At 38.4% G+C, this 14,098-nt stretch overlaps 1 protein-coding gene across 3 annotated transcripts in view; it reads right to left on the bottom strand.

The window, feature by feature from the left end:
* Positions 1–13,205, bottom strand: part of SLF2 (SMC5-SMC6 complex localization factor 2) — a 54,161-nt gene extending 40,956 nt beyond the window's left edge. For all 3 annotated transcript variants that reach the window (XR_006821249.1, XR_006821250.1, XM_046027306.1), the window contains exons 1-5: positions 12,922–13,205; positions 10,336–10,379; positions 9,116–9,849; positions 7,137–7,194; positions 741–1,735 (exon numbers count right to left, since the gene is read on the bottom strand). Coding sequence is in view for 1 of the 3 variants with exons in the window: in XM_046027306.1 (XP_045883262.1) it covers positions 741–1,735; positions 7,137–7,194; positions 9,116–9,849; positions 10,336–10,379; positions 12,922–13,061 (1,971 nt within the window). In the remaining 2 variants the exon portion in view is untranslated. The remainder of the gene's footprint in view (positions 1–740; positions 1,736–7,136; positions 7,195–9,115; positions 9,850–10,335; positions 10,380–12,921) is intronic.
* Positions 13,206–14,098: the final 893 nt, after the last annotated feature.

Below are 14,098 nucleotides of genomic sequence, written 5' to 3'. Positions count from 1 at the left end.
GGAACTGACTGTAAACACCCAACGGCTCCATGGCTACCATGTCTTTATTTTTAAATTCTATTTTAATGTAATCAAACTAATTTTTAGGTGTTACCATGGAATATTAACACCTTCCCCACCAAATTTTACAGTCACATTAGAAATTTAATCCAGCTTATTCCCAAGATAGAATGAAGCACTTTATAAATAAAATTGCACACCACAATTAACAACATTTCTACACTCTACCTTCATTTACAGCAGTGGTCTCCAAAGCAGGGGGTGTGCAAGGTGATCCATTGGGGTGCAGGAAGAAAATAATAGAACTTCTATTTATATGGAACTTCTATAGAAACTCCAGTAGAACTTAGTCTATAGTAACTTCTATATAACTTCTATAGGAAAATACTTTTTTCTTCTTCCTTTTAAATTCTGTTTTTGCATATGCTTTAGAAAGTACACAGTAGTATAGTGGTACATGTATATAATCTATAAGTATACATATATATTGGAGTACATGCTTAAAATTTTTTTACTAATAGAAGTGTTTGTGATCAAAAAAGTTTGGAGACCACTGATTTACAGTAATAAAACTAAAGATATGGGAAACCCATTAACCAAACAAGAACTATACCAGTTTCAGTCCAATAATGAATCTTAACAGATACTGTTTTCAAACATTTCTAGCAATTTATCCCTCTTTCACTCATCAATCCAACTTTCCCTCTTCAGGTAAAGATAAATGTCACAGAACTACTTACTGTATAATCTGATGACTGAGATCTAAGCCCCTTGGAAAGAGCAGGAGGCTTTCCTGTAGTTGCAGGAGTCTGATTGAAGTTCAAAGCCATTATTTCTTCCAGTGATTTTAATGTTTCCTCTTCCTCGTCACTGTCTAGGTTGTAACCTAAACTTTCTTCATCACTATCAAAATCACCCCTTAGTTTTCTTTTCAGTGCATTGCTACCTGCATTGGAATTTCCTGAACTCTCTTTATCTGAAGGGGCTTTATCTGAAGGTGCTGTAGGGCTTGGGGTACATGGCACTGGCACAACTTCCAAAGAAGGAGGGGGAGACTTTGTAGGAGTGCCATATTCTGAACGCAAAGATCCCCCAGAAATTTTCCCTGAAGATACATTAGAATCAGCTTTATCAGTCTTTGCTTTGTGTTCCTTGTGTCTGGAGGACTCTGCAGAATGCCCAGAACATTCTTTAGATGAGGAACGCTCTTTTTCTTTTTTAGGAACTGGAAGAGTGCAATTTTTAGCATTTAATGGTACCCGGGAGGAACCAGCACTTGGAACATGGGAAAGTAAAGGTATAAGTTTTGTATCCTTTGATGCCACAGAGCTAGCAGTTTTATTTTTCTGAAGGCTGCTAGCTTTTTTAACTGCAGACTTTTCCTGAGGTAAAGATATGTAGGGTTTCTGCATCTTAGTCTCTTTGGTACTTGCCACACGGATTTGGTCACTATTCCTGGAAGAATGGTGGCCGGAATTTGAAGGTGCCAAGCCTCCAGAGGAGCGATCAATTTCTTCATTAGGTTCCTTGGATATATCTTCCAAGCGCAATACATCCCCAGGTGTCTTCAGTGCAATATGTTTTATAAACTTCTCTCTCTGATGTGGTCCGTCAGGACGCTTCTCAAGGAAGGACTCCTTTACTTTTGGCATTATAGATTCTCTTGTGCTTTTCAGATCTGAGTCCACAGAGTTCCTTTTTCTTTTGTCAGGGAACTTATTCTGCTTAGACCCTGCTAAAATTTAATTTTTGCCAGATTAGTGCATAGTAAATTTTCCTATCATAGTAAAGTTTAGTGAGTGTCTAGAATACTCTGACAAAACGCTTAAATTGTAAAAGTTTAGGCTGAGATCATTCAATATATGTGGCATAAGGAAAAAGAGTTAATACTATTATATATTAACTAATAAAATACTGGCGTCCAAATTTAAAGCTAATGATAATGCCCATTTTCATTCTAAAGCTATTAAAAGTTTACTACCCAAACAAAATTCAAGGTATTGCTCCCCGAAACACAAAAGCTGCATATCCATTATCATGGAAGACAACTCCCTCAAAGTTCATATATTCTTTCTTAGATCAAGGACTAGCTGATTCCAGAAATGTAATACTTCTACATCTAAATTTATAGCATCTTAAAATATATATCTATAAAATAAATATACTATATATCTATAAAATATATATACGATAACTAGCTAAAGGCAGACATATTTTCTCAGTTAAAATAAAAATCCAGTCTTTCTCCCCAGTGTTTAATTGTTTATTCCTTCCTGTGTACCCTTCTAGTCATTAGCTGTGTTATAAGTTGTGGTGGAATTGTGGCTCCCAAGATGATATGTTGAGGGACGCCTGGGTGGCTCAGTTGTTAAGCATCTGCCTTCAGCTCAGGTCATGATCCCAGGGTCCTAGGATCAAGTTCCACATCAGGCTCCCTGCTCGGCCGGAAGCCTGCTTCTCCCTCTCCAACTCCCCCTGCTTGTGTTCCCTCTCACTGTGTCTGTCAAATAAATAAAATCTTTAAGAAAAAATAAAAAGGTGATATGTTGAAGTCCTAACTCCCAGGATCTCAGAATGTGACTTTAATAAGAAATAGGGTCTTTACAGGGGTAGTTAAGTTAAAATAAAAGTCATTAAGGTGGGTCCTAATCCAGGTATGACTGTTGTCCTTAGAAGGGGAAATTTGCAGTCTTGAGGTCTTTTATCTTTTTCACACTATCATGTCATGAATTCACAGGGAATGTACTACAGCAACCCAGGCTCCTTTCCATTGGTTCTCACAAAACATACTTCTCTGAGTGGAGCAGGCTGGCATTTTAGTTGAACCTAAGTACCTTCCTCTTTGGCTTCCTTCAAAAGGGTAAATTTGGACATGGAGATAGAACTGAAGAAGGAAGATGAAGTGAAAACACACAGGGAAGGGGTGCCTGAGTGGCTTAGTTGGTTAAACATCTGCCTTCAGCCCAGGTCATGATTTCTGGGTCCTGGAATTGAGCCCCAAGTTGGATTCCCTGCTCAGTGGGAAATCTGCTTCTTTCTCTCCATCTGCCCCCCAACCGCTTGTATGTTCTCTCTCAAATATAAATAAATAAAATCTTAAAAAAACAAAAACAAAGAAAACCCCAAACACATACACAGGTAAAAGGGACCATGTGACATGTGACAGGAGTGATGTATCTAAAAGTCAAAGAATGCCAAGAATTGTAGGCAAACACCAAAAGCTAGAAGAGGCAAGGAAGGATTCTCTCCTTGAATTGTTCTGCTGATAACCTTAATTTTGGATTTCTAGCTTCTAGAACCATGAGAAAATGTATTTCCACTGTTTTAAGCCACCTAGGTTTAGGAGTCCATCCAAGAGAACTTTAATAAACCACGTGTATTTGAGTTAACCAGGTTTAAAACGTTTCTTATTGTGTTTAAAAATGTGACATATCATTAATTAAAACCCATTAATCACTAAAGATTACTATTTATATAATCAGTATTCCCCAAATCAAGTTTCTCTCTGCATAAGGGCATATGTCCTCAAATCCTCAACAATTTGATTAAGACAACAATAAAATAACTCAAGAGGTAAGAAACTTTTTATAGCTTGATCAGTACATAATCTGAAAAATTCCATTTATAAACATGAAAAAAATCAATAAACAAATGTCTCTATCTCCATTTTTCTTTTTTATCTTCTTAAAGATTTTATTTACTTACCTGACAGAGAGAGAGATCACAAGTAGACAGAGAGACAGGCAGAGAGAGAGGGGAAGCAGGCTCACTGCTGAGCAGAGAGCCCGATATGGGACTCGATCCCAGAACCCTGAGATCATGACCTGAGCCAAAGGCAGAGGTTTAACTCACTGAGCCACACAGGCGCCCGATCTCCATTTTTCTACAGGTAGCTCCTTTTACCTGAAGAAATCATTCTATGTCCACTCACTTTGCTAGGGTTAAATGTCTTATAAAAAAAGGATAGGGGTCCTTTATAGTGTAAGATGAGAAATCAACTAATTAAGAAAAAGACTTGGGGTGGATTTACACTGATTATTTTAAGTTTAGGATTTCAAAAAATATAGCTACAGAGCTGCCAGCTTGAGTTCTGTTCCATTTCCTAGAGAAGTTAATTTATATATAGCTAGAAATGAGAAATTTCTGATTTGTTGAGGAATTTCTGATTTGTTCAGGTCTTCAGTTCTGGAACAGGAGGAGAGAAAAACTGTTTATGAGCAAAGTTTAGGAAAAATCAGCTTACTAAAAAGCTTCTGACATCTGGAATTAGAGGAGGTTGAACTGGTACTGTAAGTAAGCTCCCCTTTTGCAAGCTCTCTAAAGCAGTAGGTTTACTACATGATTCTTTCGGCACTGCCTGTACAAACTGCAGACTGTTTAAGAACATTTCAAATAGGGCGCCTGGGTGGCTCAGTGGTTTAAGCCGCTGTCTTCGGCTCAGGTCATGATCTCAGGGTCCTGGGATCGAGTCCCACATCGGGCTCTCTGCTCAGCGGGGAGCCTGCTTCCCTCTCACTCTCTCTGCCTGCCTCTCTGCCTACTTGTGATCTCTGTCAAATAAATACATAAAATCTTAAAAAAAAAAAAAAAAAAAGAACATTTCAAATATCTGTTAATATACAAAACAAATAGGGGCGCCTTGGTGGCTCAGTGGGTTAAACCTCTGCCTTCGGCTCAGGTCATGATCTCAGGGTCCTGGGATGGAGCCCCACATCGGACTCTCTGCTCAGCAGGGAGCCTGCTTCCCCCTTTCTCTCTGCTTGCCTCTCTGCCTACTTGTGATCTCTGTCTGTCAAATAAATAAAATCTTAAGAAAAAAAAATATATAAAACAGACAAGACAGGTTGAATTTGTAATCAGAAAAAAAGCAAAAATCCAACTGTTCATGAATAGGGGATTGGTTACTGATAAATTATAGAATAAACAAGGGATGGATTAATTTAGACCTCAGAATGCAGCCCAAGGACAGGATTCTGGAAGACTAAAGAGCTAAATGATTTTATCAATATTCCTGAAATCTTCTAACTTGTGTGTTATTATGTACATCACAACTGAGAAGTATAATAGCAGAAATATGAACAAGACAGTATATTTGGATTATTAAGATCTATTCGCTATCAGATAAAGATAAGCATTCTTCAGGTTATCCAGTGAAAAAGTCCCTTATGTCCTTTATATTCTGTTGACAGTGAATGCAGCATAAATGTGTATTTATTAAAAAGTATAATACCATAACTTAAAATGATTATGAAACATGCAAAATACCAGAAATAAAAACATAAATGAAGGTTATAAATAAAATATAAGAGGTTTCTTAAATCGACTTATGAAAACATGCAGAAAACATCTTTTTTTTTAAAAGATTTTATTTATTTGAGAGAGAGAAAGCACGATGGAGGGGAGAGTCGGGGGAGAAGCCAACTCCACACTAAGCATGGAGTCCGACGTGGACTTGATCCTGGGACTCCAGGATCATGACTTGAGCCAAAGGCAGATACATGCTTAACTGACTGAGCCATCCAGGTGCCCAGAAAGCATCTTTTTCAAGTACTGTTCAAAAACTGCAGTATGTGGAACTGTGTAAATAAAACTACATTACAGTCACCACTGACGAAATCTGCAAATCTATGAACTAAATAGAATTTTTATCTGTCATTACTAGAGAAAGAAAAAGCAAGCTGAAGAGCTTGGTTGCAACACCACGACTAGCAGCCCTTTATACTAGAAGAGCGAAATATTTTATACTAAAAATATTTTGTTATTCCATTCACCTCACTGCAAATTGATCACTTTTTACTATAAATGTGTAATACAGTGAGTACAGAACAATCTCATGGCTGAGAAATTATTGTTCTTGTACTTCAAAATGTCAAAAGTCAATGAAATTTAATCACTAAAATCAACACTGTAAAAATTAAATAAAAAATTTAAAAACCACATAAAACTTCAAATTCATTCTTGTATCTAGAAGCTCTCTTTATGATGGTAAACTATGGTTTCTGTCCTGGCTAAACCTTTATATTAACACTTTAGATCACCTGGTCAAAATGCAATGCACCTCTAAAATATATAAAATATAGAGTTTTACATGAAACCTGAAGAATAAGGAGTCACATCTGTCTCTCTCTGTACCTTTGTTTTTTCTTCTTTAAAAGTAATCATCTTATGATGATGTGAAGATCAAATGAATTAAAAGCGCACAGAACAGGGCATGGCACACAGTAGCTGTTCAGTAAATGTTAGCTATTGTTGTTATGTTCACTGTATCTTACTCAGCGTGGGAATTTGTAAAATCCATTTTTCAAAGTCTGCAATCATGGCAGAAAAAAAATCTATTAAACCAGACTATTAACAGTTGTTTTTTCTGGAAGCCTTTCATTTTCTGTATTACAAATTTCTGCAATGTTTGACTTTACACTGTTCTATTTTCTAGTTAAGAAAAGATAAAGATAAAAAAAAAAGAAAAGATAAAGATACTTTAAGAATTACTGAATTAACAGTAGCTATTTATTACTATGTATTTCCTCAACTAATAGATAGTAAAATTACAAATTAATACTATGTAGGTGTCCTTGAAATTTGATATTAAAAAGTTTATCTTTGCACATCGGGCTCTCTGCTCAGCAGGGAGCCTGCTTCCTCCTCTCTCTCTCTCTGCCTGCCTCTCTGTCTACTTGTGATCTCTATCTGTTAAATAAATAAATAAAAATCTTTAAAAAAAAATTTATCTTTGTACTTGAAATATTAGAAATATTTGGATGTTGTTGTGAATGATAACAGTTTCAACCTTATACAAGGCATCTTATAATACCAAGACCTCATCCACAGTTCCAATAATATAAGATTATGCTTCTTACTGTAGCCAAAATTCAGTAGCAGAACATTGAATACCAAAATGAGAAACATGTTGCTAGGAACTCTTGAAAGGGGCAAAAAAGTCAAGAAAAACCACAGGTTATGCATACTAATTCAGGGACTAGTCTTTTTAAATATAATTTAACCAAACTCTTAACTAATCTCAGACATTCACAATTTCCCTCTAGGAAGGAAATTGTGTATTTAAACAAATCTGCTTTATAAAAATGCCACTGAGATACAGTTTTATATATAAATTAATAAATTAATTTTGATTCTACCTGAAGCAGGTTCCCATGAATCAGAAGAGGATCTTTTCCTTGAGAAATGTCCATTTTCCTATCAGCAAAATGAGAAAAAATTAATTAGGAATTGGAACCAGTAAAGGATGTGAACTTTTCTTTATAACATTTAAACACAGATTTCTAGACCAAAATAAATAAAGCAGTACTTTTATTTGGAGGTAAATTCAAACTTCTATAGTAAGACATTTTAGGGGCACCTGGGTGGCTCAGTTGGTTAAGCAGCTGCCTTCAGCTCAGGTAGTGATTCCAAGGTCCTGGGGTCGAGCCCCACATGGGGCTCCCTGCTCAGTGGGGAGTCTGCTTCTCCCTCTTCCTCTGCCCCTCTCTGCTTGTGCTCTCTAATAAATAAAATATTTTTAAAAAGACACTTTAAACTCTTAAGTTTTATAAAAATGAAAGGCATTTATATGATAAAAATGTAAAAATGTCATAAAAATAAAAGCCAGTTTTCATAATGCAAATTTAGAGCTTTATATTAACTCAGGATTAGTATTAAAACACTGTATCATTTTGATAAAAAAATAGTAAGCCTAATATTTGCCAATTAAGGTAAATAACTCAGGGGCGTCTTGGTGGCTGAGTTAGTTAAGCCTCTGACTTCGGCTCAGGTCAAGATCTCAAGGCCCTGGGATGGAGCCCTGCATCAGGCTCCCCTCTGAGGGGAGTCTGCCTAGCCCCCTCACCCTGCTTGTATTCTCTCTCAAATAAAAAAAATCTCTAAAAATAATGGACATAATGAACTCTTCCATACTTCAGTTCAAATACTGATGTACAAGCAAACACTGCAATCTTGTAAGAATGGACCAAATGTGGGGTGCCTGGGTGACTCAGTGGGTTAAAGCCTCTGCTTTCAGCTCAGGTCATGATCCCAGTGTCCTGGGATCGGGCCCTACATCAGGCTCTCTGCTCAGCAGGAAGCCTGCTTCTCCCTCTCTCTCTCTCTGCCTGCCTCTCTGCCTACTTGTGATCTCTGTCAAATAAATAAAATCTTAAAAAAAAAAAAAAAATGTTACTAATGATTATTAGCAAATCTCATTGGTAAAGACACCAAACTCCTTGTAAATCAACCACAGAGTTTACAAAGACATTTTCTAGCAATATGCATGGCAACACTCTCCATTCCCTCCTCAAATATCATAGTTTCGTTTACTGTTTTGGTCTATCTGGTTTTAAAATCTTATAGCACCGTATCAACACAGCCCTTTCTTGATATCTGAACTTCCTTTTTTGGCTCTGTATGTAGAGAAGTTCTCTGAAACAGAGTATTTATCTTTCTAGGGGAGAGAATCAGCTTTTATGTTTATCTAGGTTTGGTCTATTCTCAAGGGAGAATATGATGAAGTTAGTATGTATTCGGATAGCTTTCTAAGTATTATCATCTAAGTTGTCTAAGACCCATTCTCAAAATTATTTAGGACTTATATATAATCTAAACCAAGATTCTCAAAACTTTAAAGTACATCAGAATCATCTGGAAGCTTTATTAATTGCAGATTGCTGGTCTTACCTCCAATTTCTGGTTCAGTGAGTCTGGGGTGGGGCCCGAGATTTTGCATTTCTAAGTTCCCAGGTGATGCTGATGTGGTTAGTTTAGGGACCACATTTTGAGAACCGCTGTTCTAAAACATTTCCTCCTATTTTAGATTTTCCATTCCTTAAGTATCTTCCTTCAGCACAGCCTAATTTAAAAATGATGGTACTTGCCTAAAAAAAGAATGCTTACTTTCTTAAGAAAGGTCTTTGTTCATGGTCTGAAAAAATTAAGGGTAAGAAACACTACTAAGTTCTATGGACAGTTGGAGGAAACATAATGAAATTAGGTTTTAAACAAACTGTGTATCAGTATTTCCTTAACAAAAGATACCAATATGATGTTAACAGTTATTAAATATTTTTAGATTTAGCATGCTAAATTAAAGTAGTAGCCAAGCTGATTCAGTAATTATTACACATACCAGGTTTGAAAGATTACTCTTTCCAGGTGTGACGTCATTCTGTTTACTTTGTTCCTGCCTTGATTTACATTTTCTTTCTATACTAGATGATTTTAAGGAAAGGTTGCTTGCTTCTGAGAAAGAATTTTCTGAGTTAATTCTCTGCTCCATTTGCTCCCTTCTCAACTTCTTTAGTTCTCTTTCTCTGCAATAAGAAGCTAGTGACAACTGGAATTTAGCCCCCAGTGGACTTTCTCCTGGGTGGTGCCTGGATAGACTGCTCCTGCTGCTAAGACTTCTAGAGCTGTTCTTGAAGATGTCAGTTTCTGTCACGGTGGCCTGCTTTTTGGAATCTGTATTGGTCTTGTCTCGATCTCTATCATTCTTCTCCCTGCTATTTTCATGAATGAACAGTGACTTCCTTCTCTCTGGAGATCGATGTTTTTTCTTCAGTGCCTTCATCTCCTTTGACAAGCAGTATGGAGGAACATAGACTTCTGTAACTGCCTTTGGATATTTGGTGGCTATTGACACACAGGGCCGACGTGACTCATGCATACCACGATCTTTATGGTGCTCTTTAACACCTTTCATGAAAGCCTGTAAAATAGTGCTCTTTTCTGATGGCATCCTTTTGGGTTTAGATTTTTTTGGTGAAGATAGTTTCCTTTCAAACTGCTCTGTCCCAGTGATGGACAATCCACTTCCTCCATATTTGATGTCTGATTTTTGTGGAGAATCCAACATATGTCTGTCTAAATAGTCAATTAAAACACAAATTGCATGTTATTAAAAATAACAAACTATTACATTTTGTACAATTATATAAATTAATAAAAATACTAAGTCATCACAAAAATTTTCAAATCAGTATTTAGATAATGACACACATTTTACGGGGGGGATTAAGACATGGTTTATTTAATAACCTTACTTTTATAATGCTCCCTTTTGCTACATCTTGTAAACTCATATGGCTCTATTTATCAAATTTTACTGTATTAGAAAATTAAAATAGTACACAATATGAACATTATTGACGAATATTTTAAATGTAAGAATAACAGCAAAAAGTTTCTTCATGATGTTTAGAACTTATGTTTGTTAGAAACACTGCATCTTCATTTTCTTTTCAATTTGAACATTCTGCTTAATCAAATAAGAGCTTAGAGAAATTTAAAAATTGAATCCATCTCCCTCTTCAAAAGATCCTGTAAAAAATGCATCAATAGTATACATACCTTGTTTTGAAGCTGGTTTGAAGAAATCTATAATCGACTGCTTCCTGAAAATAAAAGCATAACTAATATAGTATCACATAAGCAAACATTAAAACCTCAATAATTCAGATTAAGGGGAGAATACTAGATTTATAGAATACAGATCGGATCTCATTACCTGGTTTAATCAAGTTCTGATTCTGACAATAGCAATAATGCTTTGCTAAGCTGATTATAAAAAACTTCCATTTTCAATATGATTTACCATTTCCTTTAGGAGCAACCTTATAAATGCACAACTGAGGTTTATATAAACTATAGTACTAAAATGTAAGATTGTTGGAATACGGATCCAGGGAATTGACAGTGTGCCTCCTAAGAAAAGTTTACTGCTCCATGAAGGGATCTGATCCTATTGCTTGGTATCTCCAGTGACTGGTACAAAATAATGCTCAATAGATGTTTGCTGAATGAATAATGGAAATGATAAAAACTGAGTAAAACCTGAAAAGACTCATAACAAGAGTAGATGGTAGCATGGCAGTATCAGTTATTGGGCCCAGATGGGGAGGGAGCTGAGTTGAAGGGCATGCTGGCCAAAAGGCAGAAAGGATCAAGTGCCAAGCTGATACTACCTTCTTTATATACTAAAGTATAAAACGTTAATCTACGTAACAGCAGAAATTAGAATGAGTCATCACAACTAATGTTCCAAAACCTTGTGTTTTACCTAAAAATTCTTAGGATATTAACAAAATAACAAAAATAACACATTGAGGAAAACACAAGAGAAAAGTAAGAATGTGAACAATTACCAAAACCAAATTGTTTTAGTTTTTAAGGATTTCTGCACCTTTCTGCACAGTAACACAAAGTGAACCATTACCAGAATTTGTATTTGGATTGATGTATTTAGAATTATTTGTCAGCTGCATAAAGAGGAATGTCATCATATATAGAGCGAAAAATCAACTTCCGGCAAAATTCTGCTAAAATGTACTCATTTTACTGAAAGAGAAGCAAAACACTACCAGTTTCCCTAAACATTTATTCACTATGAGGTCGGAATGCTCAGAGAAAACTTGAACAATCCATGTCCCTTGTACGTTTCACAGGTCACGTTAGAAGACCAACATCCTTCTTTAATAGTTTGCTGAAAGTCCACGTTTGTGAAGTGTTGGCAAAAAGCTAACTGGTTATGAAATGAATATGAGTGACAGACTAAGGAAGAATTTATGCATTTGATTTCCTAAAACATAAAAAATTAATTCCACAGAATAAACGAAGAAATGCCAGAGGTTCTGCAAATCGGGAAAGGATGATGCCCTTCGTTACTGGTCGAGGAAAGAGATGAGAAAGGATTAAGCAGCAGCTAATTCCAAACAATACTATATATGCCTTTACATTAATTACTAAGTTAACATTACATCTTTCCTAAAATATTAGATCCCAGGCTCCTTTTCAAGTAATACACCAGAGGGAAAAATGGTTTTGGGTAAAACATACAAGGAATCTGTAAAATAACCATGAATGTAACTTTCAAGTAGGAACCGTTCTCTAATTTCATATGCACAGAAATGGGCATTAGTTATTTGTAACTACCTTTTAAAAAATTTTAACAGCTCACAAGCCCTTATCTGAAACTTCTGGGGTCAAATGTGTTTTTGAAATTTGAAGTTACTGGATTTTAGAAAGGGGGTAATTTGGATGCATTACATAAAGCCCCCCAGTGGGGTCTGACACTGCACCCCAAAAGCAAACACACCAGTGTTTCTTCAGCATCGCTTACAAATACTCCCACTTAAGGCGATAAAGCCCATATACAGCCTTCCATTAGTTCTAGTCAGGTTTGGCTGCCAAGTCAGAGGTGGTGCCAAACTTAAGTTGATTTTCATACCATTTTGGCTTTCACAATTGAGATAAGGGATTGTGGACCTGTACCACGACATTAGAAGATAAACTTACTGTTAAACTTAAGTTACAAGCTTTTTAAAACTTAAAAAAGACAGTACCAAGTGCGTAGAGAATTTAAACATGTTTTATTGTCAGAGGATGTCAAAACTCCCCATCTTATTACATAGCTCCCACAAAATCTTCACAAAAAACCTAGCCTCTTAAAATCACATTCCAAATCTGCATGCTATAAGTATCAATTATCGTGCACACTGGACTATAAAGTAACTGGTGGAAGGATTTTCCTCGTCACATCGTACATAATTTCACCCACAATTTAGAAAAGATTTATACTGTTAAGCTACTATGATCAGTAGACTGCAACGTACAAAAAACCATCTAAATATGCACTAAGCAGGTAGGGCCCGGGTCCAGCTATCGTGAAGGACAAAAATCACGGTCTACCTAAAGCGGGTTCTCTGTAGCCACCCCGGCTGTGGTCACTAGACGAAGAACTGCGTCCCAACTACAGAAAAGGAAACTCGAAGTCCCAGAAGCCCCCGCGCGGAGGCGGGGCAGGGGTTTGCCAGGCCCCGGAACGCAAAGGCCTGAGCTCGCGGAGGATGGCGGGAACTGAAAGAGCGGGCGTCCGCAGTCCTCCCTCATACCCTTGCCCCCGCGACCCGGCCCCTTCTCCCGCCCTCTGCACGGTACCTGTCCCCAGGACTCTTTGTTCTCTTTCCCGCTGCAGCAGGGGCGGTACTACCGGGTCTCAGATGGCAGCGCGGGGGCGACGACCCCGGGGCTGGGGATGAGGGGAAACCTGGCCTAGCGGGCATGCAGCGCCTTGTCATGTCGGCGCCGCTGGCGACGGCGGCATGAGCTGTGGCTGGAGAAGTTGGGTGCGTGGTTGCCGTCTTGCTGCTGGGACTCGGGGAGGCTGTCGGAGCAGAGTTGGGCGGCACCCCCTTCTCTCTTCATGGCGGTTCTCTCTCTTCGGAAGTGACTCCTGTGTGAGCGGGAAGGAACCTGAGGACCAGCAAGGGGCGGGCCTTACTTGAAGGTTCGCACTCTGACTGGCTGACACGGCTGTCATTTCAGTAGTGGAGCAATAGAAAGCCGCAGCCTCTTAGGAGAAGGCGGGGTTTCGAGAAGGGGGAGGGGGATAGGAAAACTGCCCCCCCCCCCCCGTCACGTGCGCAGTTGGGGTTGGGGGGGAGCGCACAGTTGCATCCGGGCCGCGTCGGCCTTAGCAGGCACGCGGGGGCGGACAGGCGCGGGCCGCTGCGGACTCTGCGGCAGCTGGCGACAGCCGCCTGGTCGAGGGCGAGGGACGAGATTTGCAGAAGCAAACCCGAGCCCGGCAGCTGCCCTCAGTGAGGGTGGCCAGCGGTTGGGCTTCCTGTGTCATTCAATTGTGCCTCAGAAATCTCCAGCTGTTCATTACATCGTCTTTTTAACATCTTAGGCCGAAGTGCCCCAATGCTGTCACCATTTCCTTGGTAATGGTGCACAGTCCAATCTGAAGACTTGTCCGTTCTGTGAGAGCTCTTGTTAAGTGTTGTGGATGTTTTTTTCCTCTTTTTTTAAGAAAGCGCCCCCCGCCCAGCACCACCAAAATGAAGGCTGTTTTTATTCCACGGAAGCATTTTGTTTCTCAGCTGTTTAAATGAGTTATCCATGAAGTCTCTGAGCCAGATTCCTTGGAGATTTTTGAAAGGAGCAAAGGGTCAGCTTTCAATTACCCATGTTAAGTGTGGACAGCATAGATTACTAAAAGCTGCCAGCACTCTCCAGTCCTTCTTTGTAAGGGGTTTGTGCGTTGGAGGCTGTCAGCCAGGGTTTTCCTTACAAACTGAGACTGGTCGGAATATCTCTGAGCCTCAGTTTC

Source organism: Meles meles, chromosome 13 (assembly GCF_922984935.1).
Source record: "Meles meles chromosome 13, mMelMel3.1 paternal haplotype, whole genome shotgun sequence".
Lineage (NCBI taxonomy): Eukaryota > Metazoa > Chordata > Mammalia > Carnivora > Mustelidae > Meles > Meles meles.
This window is presented reverse-complemented; position numbering and strand designations above follow the sequence as displayed.